This window comes from Xiphophorus couchianus, chromosome 15, assembly GCF_001444195.1.
Source record: "Xiphophorus couchianus chromosome 15, X_couchianus-1.0, whole genome shotgun sequence".
NCBI classification, from domain to species: domain Eukaryota; kingdom Metazoa; phylum Chordata; class Actinopteri; order Cyprinodontiformes; family Poeciliidae; genus Xiphophorus; species Xiphophorus couchianus.
In genome coordinates this window covers 17,257,511-17,272,456 of record NC_040242.1, presented here as the reverse complement: position 1 = coordinate 17,272,456, position 14,946 = coordinate 17,257,511, and the positions used below count along the sequence as shown (strand labels likewise).

General features: G+C 43.8%; 1 protein-coding gene across 5 annotated transcripts in view; it reads right to left on the bottom strand.

Annotated features, from left to right (window-relative positions):
• runx2b (RUNX family transcription factor 2b) overlaps positions 1-14,674 on the bottom strand; it is a 61,510-nt gene extending 46,836 nt beyond the window's left edge. The window contains exons 1-2 of one of the 5 annotated variants that reach the window (XM_028040253.1): positions 13,633-14,674; positions 13,289-13,412 (exon numbers count right to left, since the gene is read on the bottom strand). In XM_028040253.1, the coding sequence (XP_027896054.1) occupies positions 13,289-13,346 (58 nt within the window). In that variant the 5' untranslated portion in view covers positions 13,347-13,412; positions 13,633-14,674. Of the gene's footprint in view, positions 1-13,288; positions 13,413-13,628 lie in introns of all 5 variants that reach the window. The other 4 variants (XM_028040252.1, XM_028040249.1, XM_028040248.1 and 1 more) reach the window with 4 other exon arrangements.
• Positions 14,675-14,946: the final 272 nt, after the last annotated feature.

Sequence of the window (14,946 nt, the reverse complement as noted above, 5' to 3'; positions counted from 1 at the left end):
TGTATATTTAGCTCCCTTAACATCCTTCTCACCATGCGTGGTGGCAAGATAAATGCAGTTCCTCGTCCAGCTTTCTTTTTTTCACATTGCCAGTCGACTGAAACTTTTGATTTTTTGGATCTGACTGTACACATTGGCAGGCTTAGGTGTGTAGCTGCTTTCTTGTTTCTGACTTGTGGTGGAAAAACACATCTGCCGCACTTGGATGGCATAGTTGCTTGTCTGCCTGAGAGAAACTGACCTCAGTTTCACATCAGATTTATACCCCAGAAAAAAGGAAGTTTTGGATTACTAATAAGAATTTCCAAGAAACTCTGATCGCATTACAAATGTAGACAAAAGGGATCGTCCGGGGTGCCAATCATTATGTCAAACATGGATCTCCCCCCCCCACACACACACACAGACTAAATGTTCTAAAATTAAAGTTGTGTTTTAATTTTCACAGGATGATGCCCGTATAGTAAAAGACTGACTTATTTTAAGGTTTTGTACTCATCTTTACTAGGGGTGCCACAAATATCACCGACCAAATGTTGAAACTGCCATTAGATCCAGTGAATGTTTCCAACTCTGAGACAACAGCCGAAAAGCAACTCTGTGAGAGTTCACTTCCTTCTCTATTTATCCTTTCTGAGTCTACTTTGGAGCAAATCCCAAGAAACGTACCTGACGTACGCAGTCCGGGGGCCGCGCATACTGGGGTTTGAATTCCCCCCCATGTACATGTCAGAATCGCCCCCAAGAAGACTCTGCTTACGCCAGGTCTTGCTCCCTTTGCTGAAAGAGTTAATTTCAGAGTGTCTCGGCTGACGCAGCTCTCTCAGAGATTGGCATTTGCCTTAAACCTTAGCCTGTAATTATCCTGAGCCCATTAGGCGACTGGTCAGAAATGACTCACTGCAAGGTGGGCGTGTGGAGAAAAATGACAAGAGGATGGAGCTCACTTTCATAGCCTGCAGCCTGAGATGTCCTCGGAAGAAATCAGCTGCAGACATCTTTGGAAAAATTACAGATTTAATGAAGGAAACAGCGTCAAAGTTTGGCAAAATTTCCCCCGGAGATAAATGATCATTGTCTGATTGTGTGACCTATGATCCAGGATTTTCCACATGCATTCGGGTTATTCCAGAGGTTGTTAAAGACTTCATGTCATGTCTGCTCTGCGCCTAGCCAAGACTCGGATGACGCCAGCTTTATAGAGTCTAAATTGAGTCTTGAGCAGAGTCTCATCAACTGCTGGGTCCCACGAGGAACATCAATTACGTTGCGAAACACTGTCCCTCAAACCCAATCTATTCTGCGGTGTTGCATTATGGCAAAGCTGAGAATTTCAGCGTCACATGCATTAAATATCCCCCTCTCTGGCAACGGAGTTGTTGGGATGTGGTCTCCAGTTGACAATTAAATTGTCCGCTCGGAATACACTCTGGAAGCACCAGATTTATGACCAATCATTTTGCGAGAACCGATCATCCTAAATATTTTAACTGGATTTTATGGCACCGTAGATCACTCTGCTGTGTTTGTGAATCCTCCGGGGAACTGAAAACTGTCCCCAGTAGTTGCAGAACTCATTTAGACACAATTAGAGAAGCTCTAAACACTCCAACCTGCTCTCACTGAACCATGGTTTAAGAGACTGCATCCCCAAGAAGGCTCTGTTTTTGCATCATTCTGGGAAAGAACCCCCCCGACCCCCAAAAAACAGAGGTAGCTGTCTGATGACTTGCTAACCACAAAGCCTTATCATTTACCACCCTGAACCAGGTTCAGGCCACGGAAACCAACTTCTGCCAGTAAAGACTCAGAGAGCGGATACACACGGTTAAAAGCTGTAAACATTAAACCCGTGTTTACATTGCGAACGATTCTTTTTCATCAGTAATAACCTCACACTGTGAGCCTGATGATTGGGTAATATTTATTACAGGCCCTCGGGGGGTGCTTCGCTTTCAGCCTCGCTAATGTCTATAAAACCTTCCACTCTTGGCCTCGACTGTCGCGCAGACGAGCTCCCTCAACCTGAATGCACATGCGCTTTTAATGCAGGCCTCCTTCAATGCGCACAGGTCATGCAGGCAAACGCATGTGGGTGTGTATGCTGCACACATGTGCGCTGCAGTAAAAGGGACGGGCTCTGAGACTTTGGTTAACCAGGCTATAATTTGGAGGCCCAGCAAAGACTTGCAGCAGCCTCGCTCTGTTTGTTTACCAGCGAGACCGATTCTGCTGTTCTCGCCGCTTCAGCATGCCTGGGTCCAGCAGGACTCATGCATGTTGATCTATCTGGCTGCGTGCAAATGAAGTGAATCTAAGAATATGTTCTGCGTGAGAGCAAAACAGACGAATATAATGCAAAGACCATTTGACATACAATTCTTTAAAGGAGCATGCAGTTGTCTTCATTTTAGAAACCCATCTTTCTACGTAAACGAAATGATCCTGGCAGTTCTTTTAGAGCGAAGTGGGTGCAATTTCTATTATTATTTTTATTTTTTTAAACAGATTTAAATAAAGTATTTATCAGAATTAACAAGTATACTAGTTGTAGTCATACACAGGAAAACATTTTGATTAGTATGAGACAAATCCTAGTTTCTAGCTTTTTGGCACAAATTTAGGCATGAGCAAAATAAGCTGCGACTCCAAATCAGCAGGGGGCCCCCAAGAGCTCTCAGCTTCTCATAGACGTTCTCAAAGGTTCTAATTTGTGGTTATTTTGCTGAAGAATGATCCTATTTTAAAATTTGCTTTTATAATTCAAGAGTAGCAAGCATAAAAGAAGTATTAAAATTCTTTAAATTTTAATTTATTTTTATAATCTAAGGACATGAAAATGTACCAGTCGTATTCACACAGACAAAACTTTTCATCTCCCAACAGTTATTTTAAGGTTCAAAATTGTAATATTGCTAGTTTTCTTGTTAATTCTGCTAATTGTGTGTATGAGAGGTCACATTTAATAGACACAAAGTAAATTATCACTAAATGACAATTTTCCATATATACTAATTAAACCATTGCTCCTTTCCAATTGAGCCAAACTCCAGAAATGACTGCCAGAACCAAATTAATAAACAAGAGAAATAACTTTGTCTCACAGTTTACTTATTGTTGTACAGTTTTTAAATAATTTATAAACCACTTGTTGCCTTTTTAAAATAAAATTATGAAACTTTGCTAATTTAAGAACTGGTAATTAGTAGCTGGTGGGTTTAACTACAACAGGGGAACCACACTGCATTCCGCTCAGGGCCCCAGATTAATGTTGGGACGGTCCTGTCTCCAATGATCCACCGACTACATTTTCATCCTGAAATGTCAGCCTTCTCATAAATGAAAAAAGACGAAATAAATGATGCAAACTTCCCGAAAGAAACACCCTTGCATTAAAAAAATGTTTGTCAGCAAAAACCGTCTGACTTCTATTTTTGTTTGTGTTGAGTCTAATTCTCCAGAGACCAAACCGCTCACTTTCTGTCCCTGTTGGGCTTTTTTTCTTCTTCTCCTTCTTCTTTTCCCGCTCCCGCCATAATCCTCCTCCCAAGCAGGACTAAAAAGAAAACAATGCAATTCAATAGACCGGAGCTCGCAGCCTTTCATTTAGCTGTGACTTTGAATCATCTTTGCTCTGTGTGAGCTTTTTTCCTTCGCACAAACACATATGCTGCAGTGTCGCAGCATCGCAGGACTCCTTCACGGGAGAGGAAGAAAGGCAGGAGGAGAAAAGGAGCTTTCAAAATATCACTCTAATAAAATATTCCTGCTCCTCTGGGATGCTCATTCAGCATCACGGGAGGTAAAGTGGAAAAGGCCTGTTATTGGTCTCTGTCCAACAAGGGGAACAAGAGAAAAAGAGCGAGAGACCTATTTCCTTTGAGGAAAGACGCAAAATAAAATGAACAGAGTAACAGTTGAAGGAAAACTTTTAACTGCAAAAAAAAGAGGAACCGCCCCCCCCACAACTACAGACGACTGTAAGAGAGCAGCTGTCTGGGTGAGTGACAGGATTCAGCTCCAGACTGAAAGCCTACCCCAGCAAGGATCAGACTGTACGTATGTATATGGACTTTGATCAGCCAGAGCAGCCTGTCGGAGCAGCAGTGTGATTTGATTGAGAGAGTGTGTAAACTGGAACAGCTCACGGATCAACACAAAAACAAGAGAAAAACTCTCAAAAGACGTCCTCCGCCCCAGTCAGTCAGAGGAAAGTGCTTTCAAACAACCTGAAATGAAACTCAGGGGATTTCTTTTTCTTTCTTTCCTTTTTTTTTTTTTGCTGGTTGGTAACATTGCTGTCCTTGCAGGAGTAGTTCGAAACTGTGTTTTATTTTTTTTCTTCTAAGCAAAAAGAGCTGCAGACTTAAGAAAGTTGTAGCAGGAAAAGACAAAATAACTTTATATACCCGTTTCGGTAATAGAATAAGCCAGGCTAACGCTGCAGTTCTCCAGATATGGCCGGGATTCTAAAAGACATTTTGACAAAACAATTTTATTCTGTAACTTTCTCTCCCATTTACTTTAAATATAAGACAGTGAGGCTGCATCTTGATGCACTGGTCGGGTTCAATGCGACTGAGTTCACCAATCCTGCCATGATTCACATCAGGTAAGCAGAATCCAATACAATACATCAAGTTAAGCTATGATACAAAACAAAACTACACAGAACGATACGGTTTGGTACAATGTGAAATGATGATACACTAGAATGAAACACGGGAATGAAGCTAAAAAAAACTATTAAATTATTTAAAATATAAAGGACATTTATTAAACAAAGGGCTTAGTGTTACAGCTGCGATACAGCTCAGTGTTGATTTTGTCGTTTTGATAGTTCACAAATAGGGAAGTGACGGGACATTTTGCGACATTTGATGCAAAAACAAGACAACTTAGCCGCTGTGAGAGTTAAAATGGCAGTTAGAATCGCTAAAGCTAGCTTTGGTGTGTGGGCGTGGACGTAGGTGTGTTTTAGCCGTTTTTACAATTGCTGGTGTAAAAAACTTGAGCTCAGGACCTCTCTGCTACTAAAACATACGTTATAAATTTTGCAACGATACCTCTCCAGGTGCACATGTTATATACGTTTAGGATTGCTTTTATGTATCGTTCACAATTTTATCGGTCGTACATTTTTCAAAATTTGATTTAAGTTCATTTGTTCATCTGTTCTGTGGTCTGAACTTGGTGACAGAAGAGCTTTTTCTAGAAAACCTGGTTGGAAACTAAAGTTATTTACGCACAACTGACATTTTGCTCATGAAATAAACTGAACTTCATCTCCTGTGATATAGAGAAAGCATCTCGCTGTCGGCACACATCCTGTTCAGCTTGATTGTTTAAAACAATTTATATATACAAACGTGTGCTTCCATCTGTTTGAAAAGAGTAAATATTTGAAAATCTCATCGTATTTATCTCCGGTCACTATTTTTTTGTCCACAAATACAAAAAACAAATTCAAACACACAACTGTAGCCTTTGTCTTTTCATGCTATTCTTTTTGATTCTCCTCTCCCTTTAGTGCTCTATCTGGGATTTCTCTCATTGAGCTTGATTTCTCACGTAGAATTTCAACCAGGTCAATCAGCGAACAGAAGGACAAGTGATGAAGCCTTGACGTTGATTTTCTGCAACGTTGTAGAATCGTAGTCTGCCAGTAGTTGTAAAACTGGCAGCAGAGAATAAACTTCTCTCTCCGCAGCGGAGGACGGTCGCTTGCAGCTGTAAGCTTCATTATGTCAAACTGGCGCATTACATACATCACAGCCAAAGGTTAGGACTTATAGATTAGTAGTCTTGTGTATTTAATAAGAAGTCTCATTTAAAGGGAAATTTAAAAGGTTTTTGGAGATTTGTTACTTCTGTATAAAGATGTATAACTTACTCAAGGGAAATAGAGCCAGCAAAAAAAAAAAATCATTACATTATATTGTTTCTTTGCATAGGTTAAAGATTTAAATAAAACATTTAAATCAGAAGATTTTTCTTCAGTTTCTTTCCTTCTCTCTCTCTCTCCTTCCTTGTTTCTCTCTACAGGCCACTCTACAAATGAGAGCTACCTTTTCTCGCATCCCCCTCTTTCCCCAGAGACTTGTCAATGTCAGCTACACACCCGATTCAAAGGTTCAAAGACTAGCATCCCACTAAACACACCTACACACACTCCTATACCCCTTCTCCCCCTCCACTACCTCCACCCTTTGTGTCCCGGGGGCGTATTTCATTTTGGTGTCGGTGAATGCACTTGAACGAGTCTCGGTGTGTGCCGGTGTGTGTGTCTGTGAGTGTGTGCATGCCACAGGTGGCGCGGCGCTGGTGACTCTGATTGTTGTGGTGACCAAAAGCATCACCGCCCCATCGCATTTGTCATCGCCCTTTTCCTGAAAGCGTGGGTGGGAGGGGACCTCCGAAGGGAAGGGGAGGGAGGTAAGCGAGGAGAGCTGATGACGGCAAATTGCAACCTTTGACAGTGCCATATGGGAGGTGGTTCTGAAGAGTCAGCCCTACGGAGGACCAATCTGTAGCTACTGGGCATCTCTGCCCTCCGTTTTTTTTTTTTTGTGTGTGCTGCTCACTACATCTCTCCCACCGGAATCCGCGACGCATGAAACGTCGGTCTTCCGTGCGTCGTTGAATCACGGAGCGGTCGGAAACCATAAAGGGCTTGTGTGGGTGTCGTCGAGTGGGTGGGCTCCCCAACTTTGAGGTGTATTTGATTTTTTGTGTTCACACCTCGACGCTGGCAGGGGGGGCCCTCCCCGCCCCTCTGCGTGGGCTGGTAATTCGAGCAAATTAGGAGATGGGGCCTGTGTGCCATTAATGACACCCCACACCCTCTGCTGCACGTCCACCTATTGTTCCCTCCCCTGCACACACCTTTCTTTTCTTCCGTTCTGAATCGCCCCCTCCTCAGTCCCATCTGTGCCTCCTGCTCAACACTCAGCCTCAGTCAGGCAGAGTGTGTGGAATGCACACACACATAAACATATAGTGCACATGGGGGCGGGCAAAGGGGTTCATCAGGGAGTGGGGGGGATTGGTTCCAGGTGCCAGTTTGAGTGAGCGCATTAATCAAGCAGACAGATCTTCCTGACGCAGAAACTTCACACTCTCGAAGTCCTCACATAGCATACACACTTTACAGTAGAGCTCCTACATATCCAGCTTTATGCAAAGGTATTCATGCTGATGGAAGTTTTTCATGTTTTGTCAAGACTTTAATGTATTTAATTAGGATCTTGTGTGACGGGCCAAAACAGTGGAATGGCAAAGGAAAATGATATACGAGTTGAAAATGTTTGAAAAAAATCTGAGTGGCAGGAATTTGTGTTAAGACCCAAATACTATAGGGTCTGCATTTCCATGGACCATTGAATTGCGCAAATTGGATTGACGAAGGGAAAAAGAAAAAAGAAAAATTTAAGTTTTTCAAAATAAAAGCCTCCACTAGGATGAAGTGGTTTTTCAGAGCTATGTCAAAACTGTTGCATTTCACAAAGCTGCGATAGAAACACTTTTTCCGCATCAGGCCAGATTTCGTGAGACAGCGCACAGACGGCTCCACCAGAAGTCTCACAGCTTCGCTCAGTTCATCAAAAACTGAGTTTGACATTTGAACGCGTTGAAGCCGACGCTCTTCTGTAAAACTCCCGTGGATGGATACGTCGCCGCTCCCTAGGGGCTTTTCTCATGTAAGTGTTCACATCTGTCACCGCCGTGATTTTTTTATCACTTACTCACGTGTGATTTTAATTGCATTTCTTATTTCATAGAAACACCCCAATTGCTAAATTGTGCCTTTTCGACATTAAGAGACTATCGAAAAAGTTTTGCACGCATTTGCAATGGAAACGCAGCTCATGTTTCCTCTAGAAGTAGTAGAGATTCTGCCCAGGTGGACCTCAGAATCCAGATACCAGTTTAATTCATTCCTAGAAATGAATCAAATTAACTCATGCGTGCTTATTTAATTACTTCATGGATGAGCCACTCCATCTCCTGCTCTTTTTACTACCCTTCGAAGGAAAGTGGAGGCTTTTACATATACGTTTGAGTCCATCCCGAGTCAGAGGGGATGCCGCATTCCTTTCAGATTAAACCAAACAGGGTGAAATAGTTGGCCATTTTTCCCCCCGGCGCAGACGAGAACAGGTAGCGCCTTGTGCCGGTGCTGCGGGCCGCGCTCTCATTTACTCACGTCGTTACAAGCTGAATCCAAACACGGGGAAAGCTCAACACTCCATATTTCCTCTCAATATAGAAAAGGCTGAAAGTCCAAACGGGTGGGGAGGGGTGTTGCGGGACGATGTTCAGCTTCCCCTGCGGTTCGAGATCGCTTTATCAGCTCGGCCCAAAGCTGCCTGCTGATCGAATAACAGGAATCAAACGCAAATAAAGGTGAGGGTGGCGGTGGGGAAAAAGGAAGGACATGACACGGGACAGAGCGAGGTGAAGCGGCTTGTGTTTCATTAGAATGAACCCGGTCCAAGATAGACCAATTTTCAAAGTGTTAGGTAGTTACTTCCTCTCTGAGGGCTTATATCGGATAACGGTAATTCGCCCAGCGTGATGCTGCTGCTGCCGAGGACGAGGGCCTGAACCCGCTAAGTGCTGAAAAAGCGCCGCATTAAAAGATTCGCCGGTTAACGGTTACCTGGCAACATGTAGAGGAGTCAAGAATTCAAAAATCAAACCGGTCAGACTTTTACTTTGAATAAAAATGGCAAAAGATTTGGAAAAAATTGTAAAAATAAATTAAAAAGAAATCAAAAAAGAGAGAGGTTAGCAGTAACGGTGTTTAAAAAGTGAGTCTTTCGTCAACACTATCAACAGGCAGAACAGTCAGCTGGCAGGTCACCTTATCATAATAGTGTAATTACTCCCATTGCAAGTGGGTATTGGGATAAAACGAAAGATAATACACGCTGCCTTGTGAAAATGTGCGCCGAATTGTGGGTTTGTTGTCACAGTCTTCATATTACAGGGATTAGAGTAATCTCATTTGTTTTAACAACTCTCCGTTCCTTTTCTTCCACCGGAGCCGGACGATAATCCACGAACTAATAGCTCAGAGTTAGGTAGGAAAACAGAATCCAATCGTTTGCAGGTTATTTACTGTACATTAAATTACATGTAGAAGCACTTCTTCACAAGCTTTTGTTGGCAGACTTAGCTTGAGCTATTTAACCCGTGTATGTGTACGAGATTCACATGAAACGATAACATTGAGTAAAAATAAGTTTCACTGTATTTACACAACACATTACACGGTCTAATTGCCTCTATATAATGGAGGACATCCACATTTATTTTTCCAGTTGCTTAAATCATGTAGCATACTTATTATTATTAGTAATAATGGTGTTAGCTACATGTAGTTGTTATTTATTTATTTATTTTTAGCATTTTGAGAGATATGCTTATGTTTCTGAGTGGTTATTGTGCAGAATTTGATCCATTTTTTATAGGAGTTGGATATTTTGTCAGGCTATCTGCCACTCGCAGTCAGCTGCTAACAAACTAAGAGTGATAGGTGGTGCTTCTTCCCCATTCCAGCTCATGAGAGGACAAACAGTAGCAGAATTTTTAAAATTAAGAACTAAGAATGTAATTTTCTTTGTTTCTGTCTTCAGAAATTGATTTTAAAAACTGTATTTAATAGAATCTGTAGGCAGAGCAGGGTAATCCAATCCATCCACTGATATTTTGTCTCATTATATCACAGGCTTAATGCTATAAAAGCATTGACAATGCTCGGTTCATCGTGCTTAGAGGTAGAGCAGGTGCCTCAAATTGCCCCCTACAAAGTCCTCCTGGGATTTGATTCCCAAACTCGGGACACTTTTTTCTGGCCGGTCGGCACAAAAGCATTTCACAAACAGAAAAAAAAAGAAGTTTTTTAATTTACCTCAAACTTGAAAGGTAGACTTCACTTCAACGAGACACATCCAGGCATTTTACAAACCTAACATCCCCAGAGACCCTGAGCCAACAAGAGTGACGAGTACTTGCATCCCCTTAAGTTTCCTGTTTTTTCTTGCAACTATTTCCAAACAGATGAATTTGTCTTTCTTCCAAAGCGTAGGCTCATTTATTCAACTCAACTGACCACCATTGCACAGCAACCGGTCTGTCAGGGTCAGCGCTTTGTCACTGTATGAATTTATGACCCACACAGTTATAAATCCAGGCTTGCTTTGGCACTTTCTCACGTATCACTTTACAAAAACTTTTAAAAAATTAGGAACGTGATCAGAGAATGTTTCTGTTGTGTTGCGAAGGGCACTTTTAAACCCTCCACATAGTGTGAAAACCAACTCATGCCTACTCCTAACCTTTGTTGCCTTCGCAGCATTGCTGTAGAAAGGGCGAAAATTACAGATAGTTTCCTAAAAAAAAAAAAAAAGTGGGAATAGCTTGTTTCAGCCCATTAAAATCACAGGTTATTGTGTTTCCATGACACTCTCATTCAGACCGTAATAGCTACCTGCAGCTTAGGTTTTGGCCGCAACAAGCCCACCATTCGCTGCTTGCACATTTCACTGACATTAATCTATCTCCGAATAAATCCTGATCACATTAACACTCTGAACCTTTCTGTTTTCCCCCTCAGGAACAAGCGTAGGCTAATAGGTTTTAATAGCCCGGGCAGTTTGCAAACACAAACAGAAGCGTTGTACTTCATCAAGTATGACCCTGCTGGGATTAAATAGCAAGTTTGCCTCAGAGGTACAATTAAGAGACGCTAAAAAGAGTTCCTTTGAGCGCGGAGTTGAGGGAAGAGTCTCCGCTGCACAGTAGCAGCCAGTGAAGCGCTGCCGCTTCCCCCCCCTCCACCCTCTGGCATTTTCAAATTACCTATTGATGAGTGGGCTTCACTTCGCTCCCCGGCTGGGACGAGGGTGGGATGAGAGAGGAGGGGTGGGGGGTGATGTCTGGTTCACTTTTAAGATGTCTCCAAGAAGCAGGCCTGTGGTTAGATCTAAGGCAATACTTATGCAACAGAAGCTTGCCTTTTTCAAATACATATACGGTGTCCCTTGCAAATTATCCGAGATTTTCTTCAGAGGTGGGGGGGGGGGTAAAGTTTTCCGCATGGAGTCCTCAGATATTTACCCCTTTCGCTTTTGATCGTGTTGACTCGGGTCCCTTTGCCTTCTTTTCCCCTCCTTTTTTTTTTTTTTTTACAATTTTTTATTATTCTTTACTGTTCCTGCATGACTTTATTGAACGATAATTGCTACCCATGACTTAATTGTCTATACGTAATTAGGTTTGTAAGAGAGAAAATAGGCAGTTAAATGTTCCCCAGAGAGGCAGTGGCGGTTGAGTGGGTGCCACACGTGTTGTCGATTATTCTGCCCCTCTCCATCTGATCTGCCAGTATGAGGAGATATAATGGAAAAAAAATGAATTTTGAAGCGATTTAATGAGAAGTGCCTGACGCAAAATGCCAAGACAAATTTTAATGATCCCTCTCCTATGTCTTTGCTTAATTAGAAATCTTCGCCAGCTCAGTTTATTGCTGTGGATAAAAAGCTGGGTCTTGAATTAAAAATGTTCCTGATAAGCAGCAATGTGTAGAGTGGAAAAAAAAAAAACTAACAGGGGGGGTGGGGGGTTTAGATGAAAACCGAATGTCGCTGGACCAAAAGAAACACAAAAACAGAAGGAGTTGAAAACGTGATCCCATTTAAACGGATTTACTTGAAGTTTTTAAAGCGAAGCTAAGATGAAGCATCATTGGGAATTTTAACAAAGCGATTCGAGGAAAACTACTTACGGTGCCATTTGCAATTGTCATGATATGTTAAACATACTAAATCATGTTTTTCTTTTTTGTTTAGGGGGACTGAGTTTTTTCGGGCCTGATATTAAATAACAAGCGGCAATGCCGTTACACTTAAACTAATTATCACTTTCATCACCTTCCCTTCAAAGTGTCTCTACCTGAAATCCGCAGAGATCTACACTTGAATGCACAGCAGCATGCTCTTCTTCTCTTGTCCTCTCGTGCCCCAGAGACTCGCCGAAAGGTCAGAGGGGGTTAGAGCGTTAATAGGTGGCGGTGATTGTTAGAAAGCCCGCACTCTCTCTCTCTTTCTCGTTCTCGCTCTCCACAGTCCCTGCAGCCTGCTTCTGTGCGGAGCAGCTGTGGCTGACCACAGAGCGACTTCTGCAAAACATCTTTTATGCGTTTGATTTGGACAAGGCGAGTGAAGGCTGCGGAGTGGAGCAGGGAGGCAGACGTGTGGTGGTCTTGCATCAGGAGGAAATATTTGTTTCCTTCAATTTGGCAAAAAAAATAAAAAAATCCATGCAATACGGTTAATTTTGCAACCTTGAAGTAGACTCTGTAAAAGAGCTGTCACAGCAGATTAAAGTAAATCTACAGGAAGGGATGAGGTGGAGGGGGTCTTAAGTGAAACATGCAAGTTGGCCTTCCCAGGTAGCCTCTGCTCCTGTTCAGGAGTTATTTTTGTCCCCTAATTTCAAACAGAGAAACGAGGGGATTAAAAAGTATCCGAGGCGAGGAATTATTTTTAGAAGTCCAATAAAAATCAGAACGAAGTGGTTGTTCTAAATCTGAGCTTATGATGAGTTTGCTCAGTTCAGTTCCGAATTTCCGTCAGCCGGTTCAAGCCGCTGCGGTGCTGGAGGAAATCTAAACAGATTAATTGATGACAGCGGAGCGACCGAGCAGCTTTAGGAAGCGATTACAGATCCCTCTTGGCAGCCTAATCAATACTGTATTCCCAACAGAGACACATAAACCCACACACAGCCCAGTAATCCCCACATCTTGTTCCAATGCTCAACTGTAAACTCCTTTGCGCAGCGGCTGTTTACGTCTGTCAAAAATATCACCCCTGCCTTTGTTTTTGGTTCTGCAATGGCATCGCTCTCTAAATCTAAGGGTACGTTGCACAAACATGTCATCTCCCTCTTTCAGGAATATTTATAAACACCGCATATAAGTAAATACTGGAATCTCTCAGTGTAGATTTAATTTTTTTTTTTGGTCACTTGTCAAAAAGTCTTGATGACGGTTGGGTCTCTCTCTTCCACCGCAAATGCTCAAAAATTGATGGCGGTGACCTCGGCTGATCCTCGTCTGGATTCAAATCCTTCAAGATCTTCAGGTCCAAGATCTTTATCCTCATCACAGAAGCTATCCGCATATCAGCAGCTGAACTCCCCCACCACGAGTCCTTTCCGTGACCCCGAGCCCCGCAACCGACCTGTTTCCAGAAGAGAATCGGCGAACGTAGGTACTCACCCCAGAAGAAGTTTTGCTGACATGGTGTCACTGTGCTGAAGAGGCTGTTAGATGCCATGGCTGCCTCTGGTTTCAGCAAGCCCCACTTTTGTTCCTCTGCGGTTTCTGTGACCCTCGACACGTCCTAAACCAAGAGCACGCAGCGTGTCAGGAAGGCGGAAAAAAAATGGAAAAGCCATCCACAAGACATGCTTCTACGTATCAACTATTTGGATGACCACAAGTAACGACCAGGTTTGGTTTTATAGAGAAAAAAAAAATTGCAGAGGCAAATATCGCTTTTGCGGATAGATCAGATGGTGTCGGACTGGCTTGCCTGGCCAGTGTGGTTGGAACGTACTTACTTGCTTAGCGCCGTCCTTGTGACTGGTGCTGGCCCGTGACGATTAACCATTTACACTCCAGGTCGCCCTCAGACACCAATCCCGAGCCGCACGTCTGTGGTTCTGTGGTTGTTGGGGAGGCGAGCAGAGCCCTCACACAACCCAAAAGGCACCAGCTTTAAAACTCGTCTCTTTCCTGCCCTCCATGCGGCGTCACTGGAGACCCTGGGTCACATGCCCGCCGACGTCATCACGGCACAGCAGCTGAGTGGGACAGCCTACCGTTGCAGCTTGTCTTGCCTCCCCTTCCAAGAGTTTTTTCCTCTCCCCTCCTTCTCCCACCACGCTTGATCCGGCAGCGTTTTCCAGGCTCTCTTGGGACCCGGTTCCTGACGCTCCCATGAGTCAGGAGGCTTCAGTGGGGGCCAGCTTGCTCAACCGCCCATGCTCCTCTCGGCATATGGGCAACAGTGTTCTCTCTGCCTTGCTCTCCCTTCACTCATTCAGCCCCCCTTCCCCTCCTTCTCTCCTTCCCGTCTATGTCTCTCTCTGTGACTCCGCTGTTCCTTCCCTCAACTCGTTTAACAGGCTGCCGTGCTGCTCCTGTCTGCCTTTGAGCAGGGAGAGCTGAACTTGGTAAGATTTGAGGGTGTGAGTGAAGCGCGAAAGGCTGGCTGGCTGGCTGACTGGCGGTGTGAGGCTGGGTGTGTGCGACGGCGTGTGTTTGTCTGTGTAAGCATGTGCAGCAGGAGGAGAGAGAAAAAGCGAGTGGAAAGCGGAGGTGTTATGACACTCGGCCGAGGAGACTTGCCCGAGTTTCCTGTTTTCTCCCGTCTCGAATATCGCCGCGCCGCAGACAGCACTTCGTGTTATTGCGTCACGCTCTACTGGCATGCGTTTGTGCATGTGCATTTGCATCTCAGCCAATGCACTGACCCGTCACTGGCCTCCACTAAAGAGAAGGACCGGGGCAATTCCTGTAAGAGGCCATGCATCGCGGCCACCTGTCCTCTTGCTGAGACGGCTTCACTTCACACGGTCTTGTGCACAATCAGACACACACAAACACCCACGCGAACGCAGACACCCTGCAGATCCCTCCCTCACCCCCCCGCGTCAACAATCAGTGATTAATTACAGGATAATTCCCATGAAGGCTCAAGCCGTACACATGCTTGCACGCCACAGAGACGGTTGGGCTTTTGATCAGCTATCACAGGTGTGCGCTATGACAGATCATAAAGGGAGGCGAGGTGTTGGTGGAGAACCAAAAGAATGAGTGGTATGAAGATCATCGAGATAAAAGGTTAGCATGTCATGTCAACACACCGTAAC